The sequence below is a fragment of the Asterias amurensis genome, chromosome 3 (assembly GCF_032118995.1).
Source record: "Asterias amurensis chromosome 3, ASM3211899v1".
In the NCBI taxonomy this organism is placed as follows: Eukaryota; Metazoa; Echinodermata; class Asteroidea; order Forcipulatida; family Asteriidae; genus Asterias; species Asterias amurensis.
This window is the reverse complement of record NC_092650.1, coordinates 9,280,133-9,296,197: the sequence shown is the minus strand read 5'-3', so window position 1 is coordinate 9,296,197 and position 16,065 is coordinate 9,280,133. Positions and strand designations below refer to the sequence as shown.

Sequence of the window (16,065 nt, the reverse complement as noted above, 5' to 3'; positions counted from 1 at the left end):
GCGCCGATTCTGTGCTTCTGGTAAGCAGAGCCACAAAAGTGGCCCAAGATCTGCAGTAAATACAATGATTATGCTATGCGCATCCATGATTGAAACTACATATTGTGCAATACAAATTCATAAACCCTGTTAATGCAGGTACAAACTTCAAGACAAAAAGAAAGAGACAAAAAGAAGAGACAAAACAAGGGAGAAACCTACCTGTGAAGGAGTATAACCAGACATCCTGAAGGCTGTGTAGACATGTGGTACTTCAGTCTGCAAGATAAGCTCCACATTATGCCCTGTCCTTGAAAACACTGGATGAATACCACTGGATGCAATATCCAACTGAACATGTTCCTTCATTCACACACAAATAAAATAATGAAATTACTCAACATCTTATTTATATGAAATGATAACTTTGGTTAATTTAATCCCATGTTTGGAAGAAAAAAGAGATACAATAACATGCTAGCAGAGATTTAAGATCAGTCACAGGAATAAATGGATGTCTGAATTTCCAATAAAGAGTTGCATATCAACAAGCCTAACCACTCCCCCCCCCCACCCAAAAAAAAAGAGAAAAATTATACAAACATAATAGATATTAAAGTCGATATTAAAGCTGAATTGCGAAAGGCGCGGCTACATGATTCTGGACTAGACATGGAAGGGCAGCCAGCCACATTAACCCATTAAGAAAACAGAGCACAGCCAGAGATCGAAAGTGATTCTTCCGAGGGAGGAAAACCGCATGGTCTGGGAAACCTTCGTGGTACAGCAGAGAACCAACGCACATATCTCAACGCACAACTCAACTCACATACATGTATGGCCTCGAACCAGGGTCACCTTGCTTTCCGCACAAGCCAACCGTGCCCCCCCCCCATAATGATACTTCATTAGGCCAAACAAAATAATATGTGTGTTTCCTATTACACTGGCCAAAAAATTAGGGTCGGTAGGGACGAAAACACATTTTATTTTGTCAAATTATTTTATTGCTTCAAAACTTAGGGTAGGAACGAATGTTAAAAATATTTTTGCCCTTGCATGTAAATTTTCTGTAAATTCAACGATGTCCAAGTTCGCTCGAAAATTTCAAATTATGTTAAGGTACTTACCTGACATATAATTGGAATTATATGAAGCCGTAGGAGGAGAGACTCACCCTGTATTATGTTCCATTTAATACGGTCTGAACCACCCTTTAAATAAAGTGGAAAGTTCCTCCATTCATAAAAATGCAAATGAGCCCAGCCCCAGCACATAAATACCTCTCCAAACCATTGAAGCATGTCTCTTTGTAGGTAAGTGAAGGTAAGTAGCTGGCTGAGGTAGACTCATGGGTGGGCAAGAAGAAGATAATCTGAGATGCAGAGGGAGGGTGTGTGAGTCTCTCCTCCTACGGCTTCATATAATTCCAATTATATGTCAGGTAAGTACCTTAACATAATTTGAAATTATATTTCAGCCTAGTCGTCAGACTCACCCTGTATATTTCAACGCTTGACCGAAGCCAGGACAGCTGTCTGGAACTCTGATGTTGTAACATCTCTCCTGTAAAACCTTGTTAAGGTAGACTCTGATGACCAATCTGCAGCTTTCAGGATCTGTGCTGTAGATACCCCTGCTCGAGCAGCTGCCGAGGTGGCTGCTCCCCTAGTAGAATGTGCCCGATAATGAGACACATCTATACCAGATGAAGCCATGATGGTTCTCAACCACCGTGCCATAGTAGCGGACACCACAGCATGAACAGGTTTCACAAATGACAAGAACAGACTGGTAAGTTTGTCCTTACCCTGTCCTCGGGCAGGCTTTGTCCTCTGAAGATATACTTCCAAGGCTTTCACCACACAAAGTTTACTGTCGGGGGGGGGGGATAATGTGTTAAAGTCACTTTCTTGGCAGTCTTGCTGGCTGCAGAGCACTTCGTTGGTTTCACCAGGGTAAACACAAAAGCTGTTTTTGTTTTTTGCATAAACTGCAAGCCCAAAGCGATTAAGGAAGAACAGCGTCCCGCCGTAACAAGTGCAACCAGCATAGCTGTTTTCAAGGTCAGAAGCCTTAAACTTAGCTCTCTATTCCGAGGGAGTGAAAGGATGTACCGTAAGACCTTCCCGGTATCCCATGTTGTACAATATTTAGGCTGCGGTGGACGAATGTTGAAGATTCCTTTGAAAAATCTTGAAACCAGGGAATGTTGACCAACCGGAGCTCCTTCCACCGGAAAATGAGCTGAAGAAATTGCTGATCTATAAACACTGATCGTTCGATATTGTAGTCCTTGCTGGAACAGACTGTGCAAGAACTCGAGGATGTCAGCTAGAGGTGCTCGAACAGGATCAACTTGTCGTTGAACACACCAGCGACTCCATTGGTTCCATGCTGAATTGAACTGGGCATTAGTGCCATGGCGCCAGGATGATAGGATGACGGAGGACACTTGCTGCGAAATACCTCTTGCTGATAAGGATTGCCCGATAGCTTCCATGCGGCTAACTGCAAGGTTTTCCACATTGGATGATATTGGTTGTTGTGACACAACCTCAGTAGCTCCAATTGACGAGGCAATAAGACTGGAGTTCTCACTGTGAGTTCTAACAGACGTGGGTACCAGGGTTGCGTTTTCCACACAGGGGCTATCAGAAGAACTGTGGCCTCTTTTGCAAGGACCTTTTGAAGACATCTTGCGAGAAGTGCAAATGGTGGAAACAAGTAAACCTCTAGGTTTCCCCAGTTGATGGTGAATGCGTCCACTCTCCAGGCTAGAGGGTCGGGTAGCCATGACACGAATGGCGGAAGTTGTGTGTTGAGGCGGGATGCAAACAGATCTATTGACGGGCAGACACCCATCACCCGTGTCACTTTTCTGAAGACTTCGGGAAGAAGGTGCCATTCTGTTCTGTCGTTGAACATGCGAGACAGTTTGTCGGCTTCTGTGTTTTCTACCCTTGGCAGATATTCTGCTGTTAGTGTCATGTGTTTGGCTAAACACCATGTCCAAATCTGTACTGCTAGGCTTGATAGCTCGTGAGAGTGAGTGCCCCCTTTGTGATTGATATACGACAGGGCTGTCATGTTGTCTACCTGCACCCGGATGTGGATGTCCCGTCTCTGACTCACTAAGGACTTGAGGGCATACATGTGTAAAACACTGCCAGCAATTCGAGATGGTTGATGTGTAGAGATTGTTCCTGTAACGACCATCTGCCCTTGCACTGCAGCTTCCCTAGGCAGGCACCCCAACCCTGGAGTGATGCGTCTGTCTGAATTGTCAGATCTGGAGTTGGGTTGAGAAGGGTTTGACCGTTCCACACTCTGATGCAGCTTATCCAAGTTTCCAATTCCACTCGAGAGGCCGGGGAAAGTATCAACTCGGACTCGTACCAGTTTTCTCTGTGTAGGGCAATCACCTTGTCCTGTTGTAGGCTTCGGTAGAACAGCGGTGCCGGAAAGACTGCCTGAATACTCGAGGATAGGCGGCCGAGTAGTCGTGCAAGATCCCTCACCGTCAACTTTTTTGCTTGAAGAATGCTTAGGCAATGTTCTACAATCTTGTTTACTTTCTCCCCTGGCAGGGCCAAAGTCATTGTAGATGAATTGATGAGGAAACCAAGGTAAGTTAACTGGTGTGATGGGACAAAATGAGACTTGTCGTGATTTATCAAGAAACCCAACTTCTGAAGTAGGTTGGCGGTTATGTTCAAGTTTTCCTTGCATTCCTCTGACGTTTTGCCTAGAATGACAATGTCGTCTAGAGGTAAAACACACATCGAATTCCCCTCTGACGTAGATGTGCAGCGACTGGTTTGAGAACTTTCGTAAACGTTCTTGGAGCGCTTGATAGGCCGAAGGGGAGACAAGCAAACTGAAACAGACTGTCTTGCCAACGGAAACGGAGGTATTTGCGATGTTCCATGTGAATAGGAACCATGAGGTAGGCGTCCTTTAGGTCGATTGAGCCCAAGAAGTCGTCTTGATTTAACAAATCCTTTACTAGGTTTATTCCTTCCATCTTGAAGTGTTGATAAAGCACAAACTTGTTTAGCGGACGAAGATTTATGATCGGCCGAAGCTCTCCTGATTTCTTTGGAATTAAAAACAGAGAGGAAAAGAATTGGCCCTCCACTGGAACTTCCAGTGTGATGGCTTTTTTCTTCAATAACTTTTGAACTTCTGCTTGCACTAACTCTACTTGAGGTGCGGAGTCCATACGATTGGCAGGTACTCTTTCCTGCAACTGAAACGATGGACTTATAAATTCTATCTTGTGGCCACAAACTGACTGGAGAATCCAGCTGTCTTGCGTAAGAGTTCTCCAGTGTTGAACAAAAATACGAGATGACCTGTCTGAGGAAACTGATCTACTTTTTTGATTTGTCATCAGCATTCCGGTTGCCCTTGAATGTGTTGCTACGGGTAGACCATGATGACCTTCCATTCCCATAACTGGTGGAATTGTTGAATGATCGGCCACCTCGAAAAGTACGACCTCCTCTGAATTTTCTCGCGACTGCTAAAGAGTAAGGAGAAAATCTACTCTTTTTTGAAGAAAGAGATGTCGATCCCAAATTCCCTTGACGACCTTTGAGGCTAATTTATTAGCCTTTTCTGCCTCCTCTATATCTTTGACGAGATTACCACCGAAGAAGAAATCCATCGAGGGTGCTTTCTTTTTCAAAGAGTCGAAACGCTTGTCGAGTAGATCGTCAAAGGCATGTTGGCGAGCTACGGCAAGGCTCTGGCTAGCTGATCCCAGCAAGATAAGCGCAGTAGTAACATGTTCCTTCACCATGGTAGCATTGATAGCGTCAAGGCACAAGGGGTCCGCTAGATATCGAAAAGATGAACCAAGGGGAGGGCAGACTTGAGAACATGGCCATGAGAATCTTTAAGGCGGTCATCTTGTGACACCAAGGAGGATCGAGCTTCTTTAAAGGAAGACTTTACCTGGCTAGGAAGTTCTGGAGCTTTGAAGAATTTTTCTTGCTCTGTAGGGATGAGATTATTTGAAAGTTCTTCTTTAATCTCCTCATGTCCAAGCTTGTTGGTGCGAAGTTGTTCCCACCAAGAAAGAACCTTGTCAGTCACTGGAGTACCGATTGATTTGCAATGCGGGTTGCGGAAGCCATGACTGTCGGATCCGGACGTACCCGAGGCCGAAGCCCCATCGGTATCGGTGATAAAACGATCGGCGGCGTCGGAGTTTGCGGCAGAAACATCGTGACTAACCTGGTCAATAACTCCAGAACCCCAAGCGACGGGGTTCGGAAGAGCTAGGGAAGATGCAGGAGAAGCAGCGGGGTACTGCTGTCGCTGATTTTGTGGCCATTGGGCTGTCATAGGTTGTCCATATTGTCTGAACATGAACGGATTCATCCCACCGTAAAACGGGTACATGGGCGGCGCCATGTTGGTATACTGCCCTCTAGCGTCAGCAGGAAAATTCCACTGTTGTTGAGCGGTCCCTGTCGTGATGTTTCCGGTTGGAGGGGCAACCCAAGGCGAGGTAAAACCCGTACCGGTGTTTGCAACAAACTGTGCCTGTGGAACTCGAGAAACTCTCGGGGCCATGGACGGAGAATGTTGGGAAGAAGGGCAAGGCGACCCTTTCTCTGGCTCAAGGTTCTGTAACTGTGCCTTTGCACGTTCTCCTCCCGCCCAAGGCAAGGCGGGGTCGGTTTCTTTACTTCGCTCATCGACCCAAGGCGAGGTCGGAGCAGAAGAAATTGTAGCAGGTTTCTTGTTTTTCTCCCCAGCAGCAGGCGGAGGAGCCGTCTTACTGGATGTTTTTGTTTTCTTGGTCGTAGAAGACATGATGCACAGGAAACGTTGTCAAAACTTCGTTGTTAAATGTAGTAAGAATAAGTAGTAAGGTAACGTACGTAAAACTATAAGGACTAAGAGTGCGTGAATAACACGTGCACGCAGACCGTACCACTAAGAACAAAGACATGCTTCAATGGTTTGGAGAGGTATTTATGTGCTGGGGCATGGGCTCATTTGCATTTTTATGAATGGAGGAACTTTCCATTTTATTTAAAGGGTGGTTCAGACCGTATTAAATGGAACATAATACAGGGTGAGTCTGACGACTAGGCTGAAATATAATCTCTTAAAATGACACAGAAAATAAGCCCCAAAGAGCAACTGTCTGAGGTCTGTAAATTTCACGTAACACAAAAGCAGATTCTACGCCTGTAGTCGTTATTACTTTGCGTGCGGCAATAAAATACAAGAAACATTGAACGCTAGAGGTCGTTTCGGAACAATGCAATAGCGTGAGATAAACACCCTCTATTGGTAAAATCTACGCGAACCGGGCAATAAACACATTGAGACAAGACTCGACGTGTCACGTGGGAATTTTAGCGAGTTTCCAGGCGGCGCAAATGCGAGGGCGTAGCGCAGCCCGTCGGCGTACATCGCTCAATCAACATCTGTTGTGCAATCTCAAGATTGAGCAGCGCAATTAACAGATTGCTAGCATTACAAAATCGCACGTGTAAATGCATGCTGCGACCTCCCAACACACGCTACACGTCGTCCGTCCGTCGTTGCAATACTAGTACTTGATCAACCATGGATCAACGACGTCTTTTCTCGTAAGAAAATGTGTATTTTCTAATGCTTTATTTTAAATGTGAAAACATTTTAGAAAAAAGAAACATCAAATATACAAACGTTAAAATTGTGCAGTGTTTTGTCAAACGGGGAGTGGGATCGGGATTGTTTTATTTAATTTTGTCTGTAAATGTATAAAATTCCATAGGGTCGGCGTGTTTTTCTAAGGTCGGTCGGGTAACCGGAAACACACATATTATTTTGTTTGGCCTTATGTCAAATAAAATAAAAACAAAGAAGTCCGTTGGTGCAGAACCATACCAGTTCGATCCACTCACCCCGGTTGGCCTAGCCCTTTTCACACGAGAACAGAAAACCATTAATAAAATATTCAAATAACTCACATAAAAAAGCACAAAAAATTAAACTTACCGAAGCATGCAGGCGAGCCATGCTCAAGTAGCCAGATGACAAAATACAAAAACACTTCTGAAGAAGATTCCACGCTTTGTCACGGTTACCAGAGTGTAGCAAAAAGATGGTAGCAACAAACCAATCAAAACCCATGTAATCACCTTTCAGAAAGCCTTAACACACATTCAATGACATTGGTCAAGGAAAACAATTACATTATGAATGCATATTAACATATATATTTGTTTCCATTTCATTTAAAAATAAGACAAATGATGTACATGTAACAAAGACAGAAGTCAGACAGGAATTTTGGCTTTGGTAGCCATTTTGAAAAATGGCCGCAAAAGCCACTTTTGTCTCTATGATGTGAGCTATGAGGCTATGATACTGTTTAACTGGTCTGCAACAGTCAATTTGGCAACCATTTTTCAAAATGGTCGCCAAATGGCACTTTTATCTCTATTATTATGCAAAATCTTCTTAAGCGTGATCTTCTTTTGGGCTACGATACTGGTCTGCAAAGGTGTGGCAACTATTAATAAGTGACTACGCACTTTATAAGGATAGAGGAGTCATTTTGGCGGCTAGTTTTTCAATGTGGCCGCAAAAATGCCGCCAAAAGCCATTTTTGTCTCTACATTATTATGCAAAATCTTCTTAAATGTGAGCTTCTATTGGGCTTGGAAACTGTTTAACTGGTCTGCAAAGGTGTTGGCAACTATTAACAAGTGACTACCAACTTTCTTTAGATAAGGGGGTCAATATATTGGCAACCATTTTTCAAAATGCCCGCCAAAAGCCACTTTTGTCTCTATATTATTATGCAAAATCGTCTTAAATGTGAGCTTCTATGCAGCTACAAAACTGTTTAACTGGTCTGCAAAGGTGTTGGCAACTATTAATAAGTGACTACATACTTTGTACAGATAGTAGTAGACCAGCCAAACTTTAAAAAGTGCTCTAGAAAAAAAACCACGGCATAGTTTGTTAATGGCTGGCATCCATGCTAGATGAATGGAGCATGGGCTCGGGTGGATGCCCAGCTTGATTTTGAATTTTAAGGTCATTTTGGGGTAAAAAGGTCAAAAAAGGTCAAAAATCAATATTTTCAAAATTTGCGTCAAATGTGTTCACATTTGATAGATCTATCCATAAAATGCATTTTTAACTTTATGTTGATACTACAAACCTATGTAATTAACGTATAAACTTTGACCTTGTGCACAAATGTATAGCAAAACGGAAGTGTAAAAGTGTGATTATCTTGAAAAGGGTACATTTTGAGTACACCAATTGTTCTTGCACTCCCCATCCCCATTGGTGCATATATTGGTTTCAAACAACTTTTTTTGAAAGGTAAATATACCCAGGCAGTTTTTGAGAAAAAAAATAGTTCAAATACCACCTTCATGTGGGGTCTTAACGACTCATTTTAAGGTCAAAATTTCAAATTAGGCAAAAAGTTTGCATTTTTGAAATTTTCACAAATTTTGACCCCAAGTAATAGATTTATCCATAAAATGTATTTTTAAGTTAATGTTGATATGCCAAACGTATGTAATTGACGAATTAACTTTGACCTTGTACACAAACGTATAGCAAAGCAAAACGTAAAAGTGTGATTATCTTGAAAAGTGTACATTTTTAGTATACCAGCTTTTTGTGCACCCAATGGTGCATTTATATGTTTCAAACAATTTTTTTTTAAAGATTAATGTACACAGGCAGTCTTTCGAGAAAAAAAATTCTCAAATACCACCCTCGTGTAAGGTCATATTGAGGTCAAAAAGTGCCAAAAATGTCAAAATTTAATTTATTTTTATTTTTTCGCCAAATTTTACCCCAGGCGGCAGATCTATCCATAAAAATAGTTTTATCATCAAATTGACATGCCAAGTCTTTGAAATTATGAGTTAATCCTTTGTCTTGTACACAAACTCATAGGAAAATTAAATCTTAAATTGCAATTTTCTCAAAAAGTGCGTATCTTGAGCATATTACAGTGTTTTTGCACTTTCTATCCCAGCAATGCATATAAATGTTTGAAAACAACTTTTTGGTGAAAGGTCAATATACCAAGGCAATCTTTAGTTTAAACTAAATTCATATTACACCTTCCTCATTGGTAAATTGAAACAAGAAATGCGTATGCTGATTCATGCAATTACTGTATAGTTTGACTTGCTCAAAAAATGCGTATTTGTATCAAAGTTATTTTAACACTCCTAATCTTTCCAAGTACATGTACGCAGTTAAATACTCAACTTTTATTAGTGAATTTACAAAGTTGAACATTCTTTTTGCAGTTAATTGTTGTTTTTTCCTAGGTAGGCCTATATATTGTAGCTACGATGGGGGTATGGGGTATCGTGCAGTGATACATTGTATACTTTCTTATATGGAGTGCCATTATTCAAAGCAAACTCCAGAGCTACATGTAACCAGGCACACCAAAACCACTACAGCTTGACATACTTTTATGCCAAGTTTCTTTGAAGAAAGAATTCTCACTACTCTTCAGGCACTAGCAGACAGCAATGTCAATCTCATCACTTTGATCAATCAGTTTGTGGACATAACACAGGTCAGAAACATTCCATCATCACAGTTGCCCGGCCACTACATGTATACACCTCAGGAAGAAATGAACTTAAACGGGCAAGTCCAAAGTTTGAGATTTAAATCTTTTTCAAGGGAGGACTCATGTCACTTGACAATCTGTCAGCCAGAGACGCCACACACGTCCACCTGATCATTCTCACCTCTGCTCGTTCCCTATGCTGGATGTGGCCCACCCTCAAGGGCCATGTTTCGCAGCTGTACACCATGTAGTGTCAGACACAGGTCGTGTATTACATGTACCTGGCCCATTATCTTCAGGGGCGGCGCAGTTGGTGTCAAAAAATGTTTCCATCCACTCCTCATGCGTGATGTCAATGCTTCACCCAGCATGTCACCCAGTTAGCTCATACATGTCATCGCAGACCTCCAGACCCGCTTCTCTCTTCCTCAGGCTGTGGACCATCACCCTGACATCTCTTACAGGAGAACATGACACTGGCAGCCTGAAGACTACCCTCACGCCACTGGATCGCATATCAACACACTTCCTACATGTTGTACACTGGATTGAGTTGTCAGCTACACCCTTCCCACACACAACACAAGGCAATACAGCAGAGCTTGTCATTGACCCACCCTTGACTTGACTACCTCACCTTGGTCTTCCCAGCATTGATCTTCAGACCCTTTGTTTCCAGAAAATCTCTCCATGTTGCCATCTTTGCTTGTAACTGACAGTTGTCCACTTGCTGATGTGAAGACAACATTGCCTCATTTTAATGTCTACAATCAACCTCATGAACACGGGAAAGGAGGTGGACTGTGCCTTTTTTCTCATCAAGGGATTGTTGTGAAGAAAAACCATCAGAACAAATTTAGGTCCTTTGAATACATGGACTTATCTGTGTCTGTTGGCAGTTCATCATTTTTCATTATCTACCGGCCACCACCGTCTCAAATTAACAAACGGACTAATACAATTTTTTTCACAGATTTCTCTACTCTGCTTGAGACAATAACAATTCCCCCGGGTCATATAACTATGGCTGGAGATTTTAACTTTCACATTGATGTCAACGATGATCGCGACGCTACAATTTTTTGCGAGATGCTAGATTCTTCTGGACTTCAGCAGCATGTTACTGGGTCAACGCATCGACATGGCCACACTCTGGATCTGGTTATCACCCGGATAGATGAACATGAAGTTGCTGACATTGAGATAGTTTAAGGTCTTCCCTCAGATCACCATGCCGTCAAATGCCAGCTCGATTTATCTCAACTCTGTCCGAAACTTTCGTCTGACAAAGAAGCTGGTTTAGTCTTGGGAATTGCGCAAAGTATACATTCACAACAAGGATATTGAACAGTCAGCTTTAGCTACTAATCCTGTTGCTGATTTACATCAATTTGTTGCATGCTTTGAACTGATTCTTAGCGAAATGTTGGATCGTCATGCTCCAATGAAGTCCAGACTGACAATTGCACCATGGTACACTGACGACCTGCAAGTAATCAAGGTGAAACGTCGCTAACTTAAACGTGCTTGGATTGCTTCTGGACCTGCCATTGATAAGCAACTCTTCGTTGACCAATGTAAAAAGTACAGAAGAATGTTGGAGCAAGCTAAATGCAGGTACTACAGGACCAAGGTGGTTGGCTGTGACACTCGGCAATTGTTTCAGCTTGTTGACACCTTTTTTTAAGCTACCCCCGTCAAGCGTCAAGTACTCCCTCCGCATGACTGTGCACAGACTCTAGCTAAAGACTTTGCAGACTTCTTTTATACAAAGACCAAGAATCTCTCCAGCAACCTTGACATTACACTACAACCTACCACATCTGTTGACATTTCAGAATTGTGTAAGCATACCTTCAGCAACCGAAAGTGAGGTCCGAAAAGTCATCAGTGAATCTAAAGTCATGTCCACTCGACCCGCTTCCCGCAACAGTCATGAAACAGTGTTTAGATTCGCTTGTTCCAAGCATAACGTGTATTGTCAACCAATCATTGACAACCGGAGTTGTGCCACCAGAATTGAAAATTGTTAGAGTCGTGCCCTTGATTAAGAAACCATCTCTTGATGTCGAACACCTCAACAGTCTGATATCAAATTTGAAATTCTTGTTCAAAACCATAGAACGGGTTGCATCTTCACAGTTGAATGCCTACATACAGCAAAGCAGTCTGTATGTACAGAGACAATCAGCCTATCGTAGATTTCATTCAACTGAGACAGCGCTGCATGGTTCGCGTCCACAACGATCTTCTTCAGGAAGCCATTTTAATGCTTCTTGATTTCTCTTCGGCATTCGACACAATAACCATGACATTCTAATTAAACGCCTGCATTGCCAATACGGAATTTCGAATATCGCACTTGATTGGTTTGCATCTTACATTCAAGGCCGTTACAGTATGTAAATATCTCCGGTGTCCCATCAATAGAATTACCTCTTGAAGAGAGCATTCCACAGGGTTTCGTACTCGGACCTTGTTCACAATGTATTCTGCTCCGATCAACAACATCATCAACAGTCACGGAGTACGTCACATGAGTTACACAGATGATACTCAGCTGTATGTGATTTTTTATCCTTCTTCGTGATTGGAAGCCATCACAACAATTGAAAGATGTGTCCGCGACATCAAAGCTTGGGCAGTTCAAAACAAAATGGCCTTAGATGATTCAAAGACTGAGGTTGTTGATCTGAGTTCTTGATTTTTAAAAGTTCCCTTGCAACCACAAATCATCATTTGAGAATCACCTGTTGCTACAACAAATTCTGTAAGAGATTTAGTTGTCATCATTGATAGCACTTTGGCAATGAAAGAACATGTCCGCTCCGTCACGAAATCATCTTCTTTTGCTCGTCATAAAATTAGTCAGATTCGTAAATACCTGGACAATTTAAGACAGTCCTGAAGACTTATCTTTTTAAACTGGCTTTTAGCTAAGTACATTGCCAACTCCAAACAGCATGTGAATGTTTTTCTCCCGAGTAACATTTTTTTGTAATTGTTATTGTAACTTAAAAATAGTTTCATTTGTGGGTTATTTTCATATCTTTTTAACTTGTTGGCGTGTTGTTTTAAATTATTAAGTACATTGATTTTCCTGGGGTTGATTTTATAGAGAGTTAGGGCTAGTCTTATCTCAAATTTGGACAAACTCGCCCTAATTTTTAAGACTGGCCATACGTTTTAATATCTCTTTGGACTAGTCTTAAAAGGACGGTCCAGACTCTTTGCGGGATTGACCCCTGATATGATATAAATGTCTTTTCTGATGGACACCTTTTTAAAGTTTTGTAAGTTGTACCGTAGAGAAATGTGTCCTTTTTCCATGGTTTAACTAATGTTTTTATAGTAGTGCTTTTTCCATAACTTTTAAAATTTCGCGGTTTGTGGTTTTAATTATTTGCTGGTCCATTTTTTGCGGCTTATATTTTTAGAAATCTTTTATTCTCTTTGGTTATTTCTGCCTCTTGTTTGCAGCTATTTTTAATGTGTACAGCGCCTTGGGGTCCAGTCATGGATGTAAGGCGCTTTATAAGTGTGTATTATTATTAATATTACTCTCTTGTCTCTGCTATAAGAACCAGGTCGTGTGCATACAGCATGTCCCAGGCAACTCGCCTCGAGTCTCACTTGACACCACATCCAAACAGTAGCAAACACCAGAGGGCTCAGTGCCAAGCCATGATGTACAACGACCTTCACCTCAAGACTCCTACTATCCCCTGTGCCTGTCCTCGCAACCGTACTAGCACAAAAGCACAACATCATCACTGCTCTCGTCAGTCATTCCTTCACACCCCGCTTCCTTGGAACCCGGTCAAAAGCCTTCTCAAGATAAACAAATCCGAGGTATAGCTTCTTATTCCTGGCCAGAAATTTTTCCTACAGCTGTCACACAATGAAATTGGCATCAGTAGTTCCTCTCCCGGCATAAAGCCAAACTGCATCTCATCAATCTCCACCTGCTTCTTCAGCCATACCTTAAGTACTCTCTCCCACACATTCATTGCCTGATCCAGGATCTTGATTGCCCTGAAAGAGCCACACTCAGGTCACCCGTGCACTTGAACAGGGGAACCAAGATTTGGTGTGCTTCAGAGAAGGCAAAAATTAGGACCCTCCCGCACTCAACTCATCTCCCTGTCTCACTCATTCTCCACATTGGGCAACTGCTCCATGTATTTTCTCAACACCTCCTACACACCTTCACAATCCCCCACGATGCTACAATCGTCATCATTGACACAGGTCGCACCTGTCACATCCTGCCGCTCCTTTGCCATCTGCTTGGCAATCTTAAAGAAGTGCCTTCTACCCTCACTACTCTGTAGATCCGCTGCAAACTCCCTTCTCTTGGCATCATGTGCTATCCACACCTGTCTCTGTGATATCGGCTTTGCCTCAAGAATTGAGCACTGACCTCCTAGTAAGAGATTGCAGACCATGCCTTCAGTACAGTGTGTGCAACATGCTAAGAAAATGATCTAGAACAATTCAAAGGTTTCATCAAAGAATGTCTCATGGAAAGGTCAAACCTTCAATGATGTGATCCATCCAGTAAGCTGAAGCTGTTTAAACGCTCTACTAAACCAACCACCAGGAACGGTAAGCAGCCGATAACTCACTAAATCTGACCTGGTACTCTTCTCGATGCTCTATATTGATAGTCAAAAAGATACGGAAACAATAACCAAGTATTTCCTCCAGTACTCCATGATCGCAGAAACCTGTATCTTGATACCAAAAGTGATCGTCTTGTGTGCTTGGAATAATTTAGTGAGGAACACTCTGATGCTCCTATATGACAAGCAGTGAAGTTCTTGATGGATTAGTTATTGTGCAGGTGATAAGGTATGCTGCTGCTAGGAACTTGCTAAGAAATATGTAAACAGTACCTTCATTCCAAACATTTACCTCACAATTTCATAAAGCATCACGTGTCGATCTGGTATGCAATATATATATATATTGACAGTTCCCTGAAAGGTACAGCTAGAACAAAGAGTGGGAAGGGCATACGCAGACGTGCAGTTGCAGAAACTGCCATACCAAGAATTGGCAAGAACGTCTTTGTGTAGACAGCAACAAGACAGAGCTCTTCAGATTCCTGTCTCATGCTTCTTCTCATGTCATTTGACATGTTTGATCTTGAGGATAAACAACTTGTCATCACTGATGGGGAAACGGTACAGAGCAAGCCACCACTACAGGATATTACTTCGCTCTCACCATCTAGTCACAAAGAGGCGGATAATCATATGCTGTTGCATGTAGGCCCTGCAGCTCATCACAACCATACAAAATACTCATCCGGACTGTAGATGTTATGATCTTGGCTGGTCTGTAGCACAATGTCTAGAACCAGGAGCTGAACTCTGGCTACAGTATGTGGAACTGGGAAGAGTTTTAGGTACTCGACAGCTCACTCAATCACACATGGTCTTGGACCCAACCAATTCAAGCATGAGCACTTCCAATGTGCCACTCGATTAGCGGCTGTGAAACTGAAACTTGATGAAAAGTTGCTAAATACCCCTTTAAGATGCAAAATATCGCTTTAATATGCTTTTAACATTGCTTGAATTATTACACAATCATTTCAGAAGATGTTAAGTACCTATTAATGACATTTGTAAATTCTGGTGTTGATTTGTAAGCAAATATGCCCATTAAACAGTAGTATTTGGCGGCCATTTTCCAAAGAGGCCACCACGGCCCCCAGGGATGGAATTTGCAATGGCTCAATATCCATTTTTATGCAGAATACTCTTCTCTACATCTGTGCCAAATTTTATGCTTTTATCACAAAATGCACGATAGGGTTAGCTATCGCCGCAATGCAATCTTTGAATATTTCAGTTAAAGTTTCAGCACATTTTGCTATTTTTTATTTTATTTTTTGCGCATTTTTAACCTCTGGTTGGTAAGTTGTTTGCAAAAGCTAACTCTATTTTCGTATTACTAAAAAATTGACACATCAACCAGCACAATCATGAATTACTTAAGGCCACACTTATTTATGGTCACACTTCTGCTTAAAATGACCTTCATAACTGCATTTAATGATTTCCTTCAAAGCAAATTAAGTTGAAGACAATTAATACAAGTACATGTACATGTAGCATGTACGTGTATAACAAACGGACTACATGTAGGTAAAGGATACGCATGTCAGAAGTGATGCTCCTTTGGTGTCTGCTGAGATAGTATTGACTTGTTTTTAGCAGTAGGTTTAGGCTTTCAGTAGACTCATTACTGTTGTTGAGTACCTTCAAGTGTTGTCCGTATCTTTACAAAATGCAGGGAAAAAAGGAAGTATTGAACCATTTGGAAACCATGCTTAGCACTTAAAAGAACAGAAAAGAGTAAAATCATTTCCATCCTCTAGTTTTTCACAAACACAATATAAAGTTAACCTGTTTCAATTATATGACGTGTCCATAGATCAGTGTCTAATGAAAACAGTTATCCTTTTGTAAGCTCATTTAGATTGTGGCAATTAAAAAAGC

General features: G+C 41.8%; 2 protein-coding genes across 6 annotated transcripts in view; both read right to left on the bottom strand.

Annotated features, from left to right (window-relative positions):
• LOC139934446 (protein broad-minded-like) overlaps positions 1-16,065 on the bottom strand; it is a 91,614-nt gene that overhangs the window by 6,195 nt on the left and 69,354 nt on the right. For all 5 annotated transcript variants that reach the window (XM_071928685.1, XM_071928689.1, XM_071928686.1 and 2 more), the window contains 3 exons: positions 15,723-15,844; positions 6,988-7,142; positions 202-342 (listed from right to left, as the gene is read on the bottom strand). In XM_071928685.1, coding sequence (XP_071784786.1) covers positions 202-342; positions 6,988-7,142; positions 15,723-15,844 — 418 coding nt within the window. The remainder of the gene's footprint in view (positions 1-201; positions 343-6,987; positions 7,143-15,722; positions 15,845-16,065) is intronic.
• Positions 4,822-5,979, bottom strand: LOC139934390 (uncharacterized). Its single transcript, XM_071928604.1, has one exon. It carries the CDS (start codon positions 5,806-5,808, stop codon positions 4,822-4,824), a length of 987 nt encoding a protein of 328 aa, XP_071784705.1. The 5' UTR covers positions 5,809-5,979.

Bases quoted from the DNA above. Each gene is read 5' to 3' on its own strand.
- LOC139934390 (XM_071928604.1), bottom strand. From the start codon at position 5,808: ATGTCTTCTACGACCAAGAAAACAAAAACATCCAGTAAGACGGCTCCT.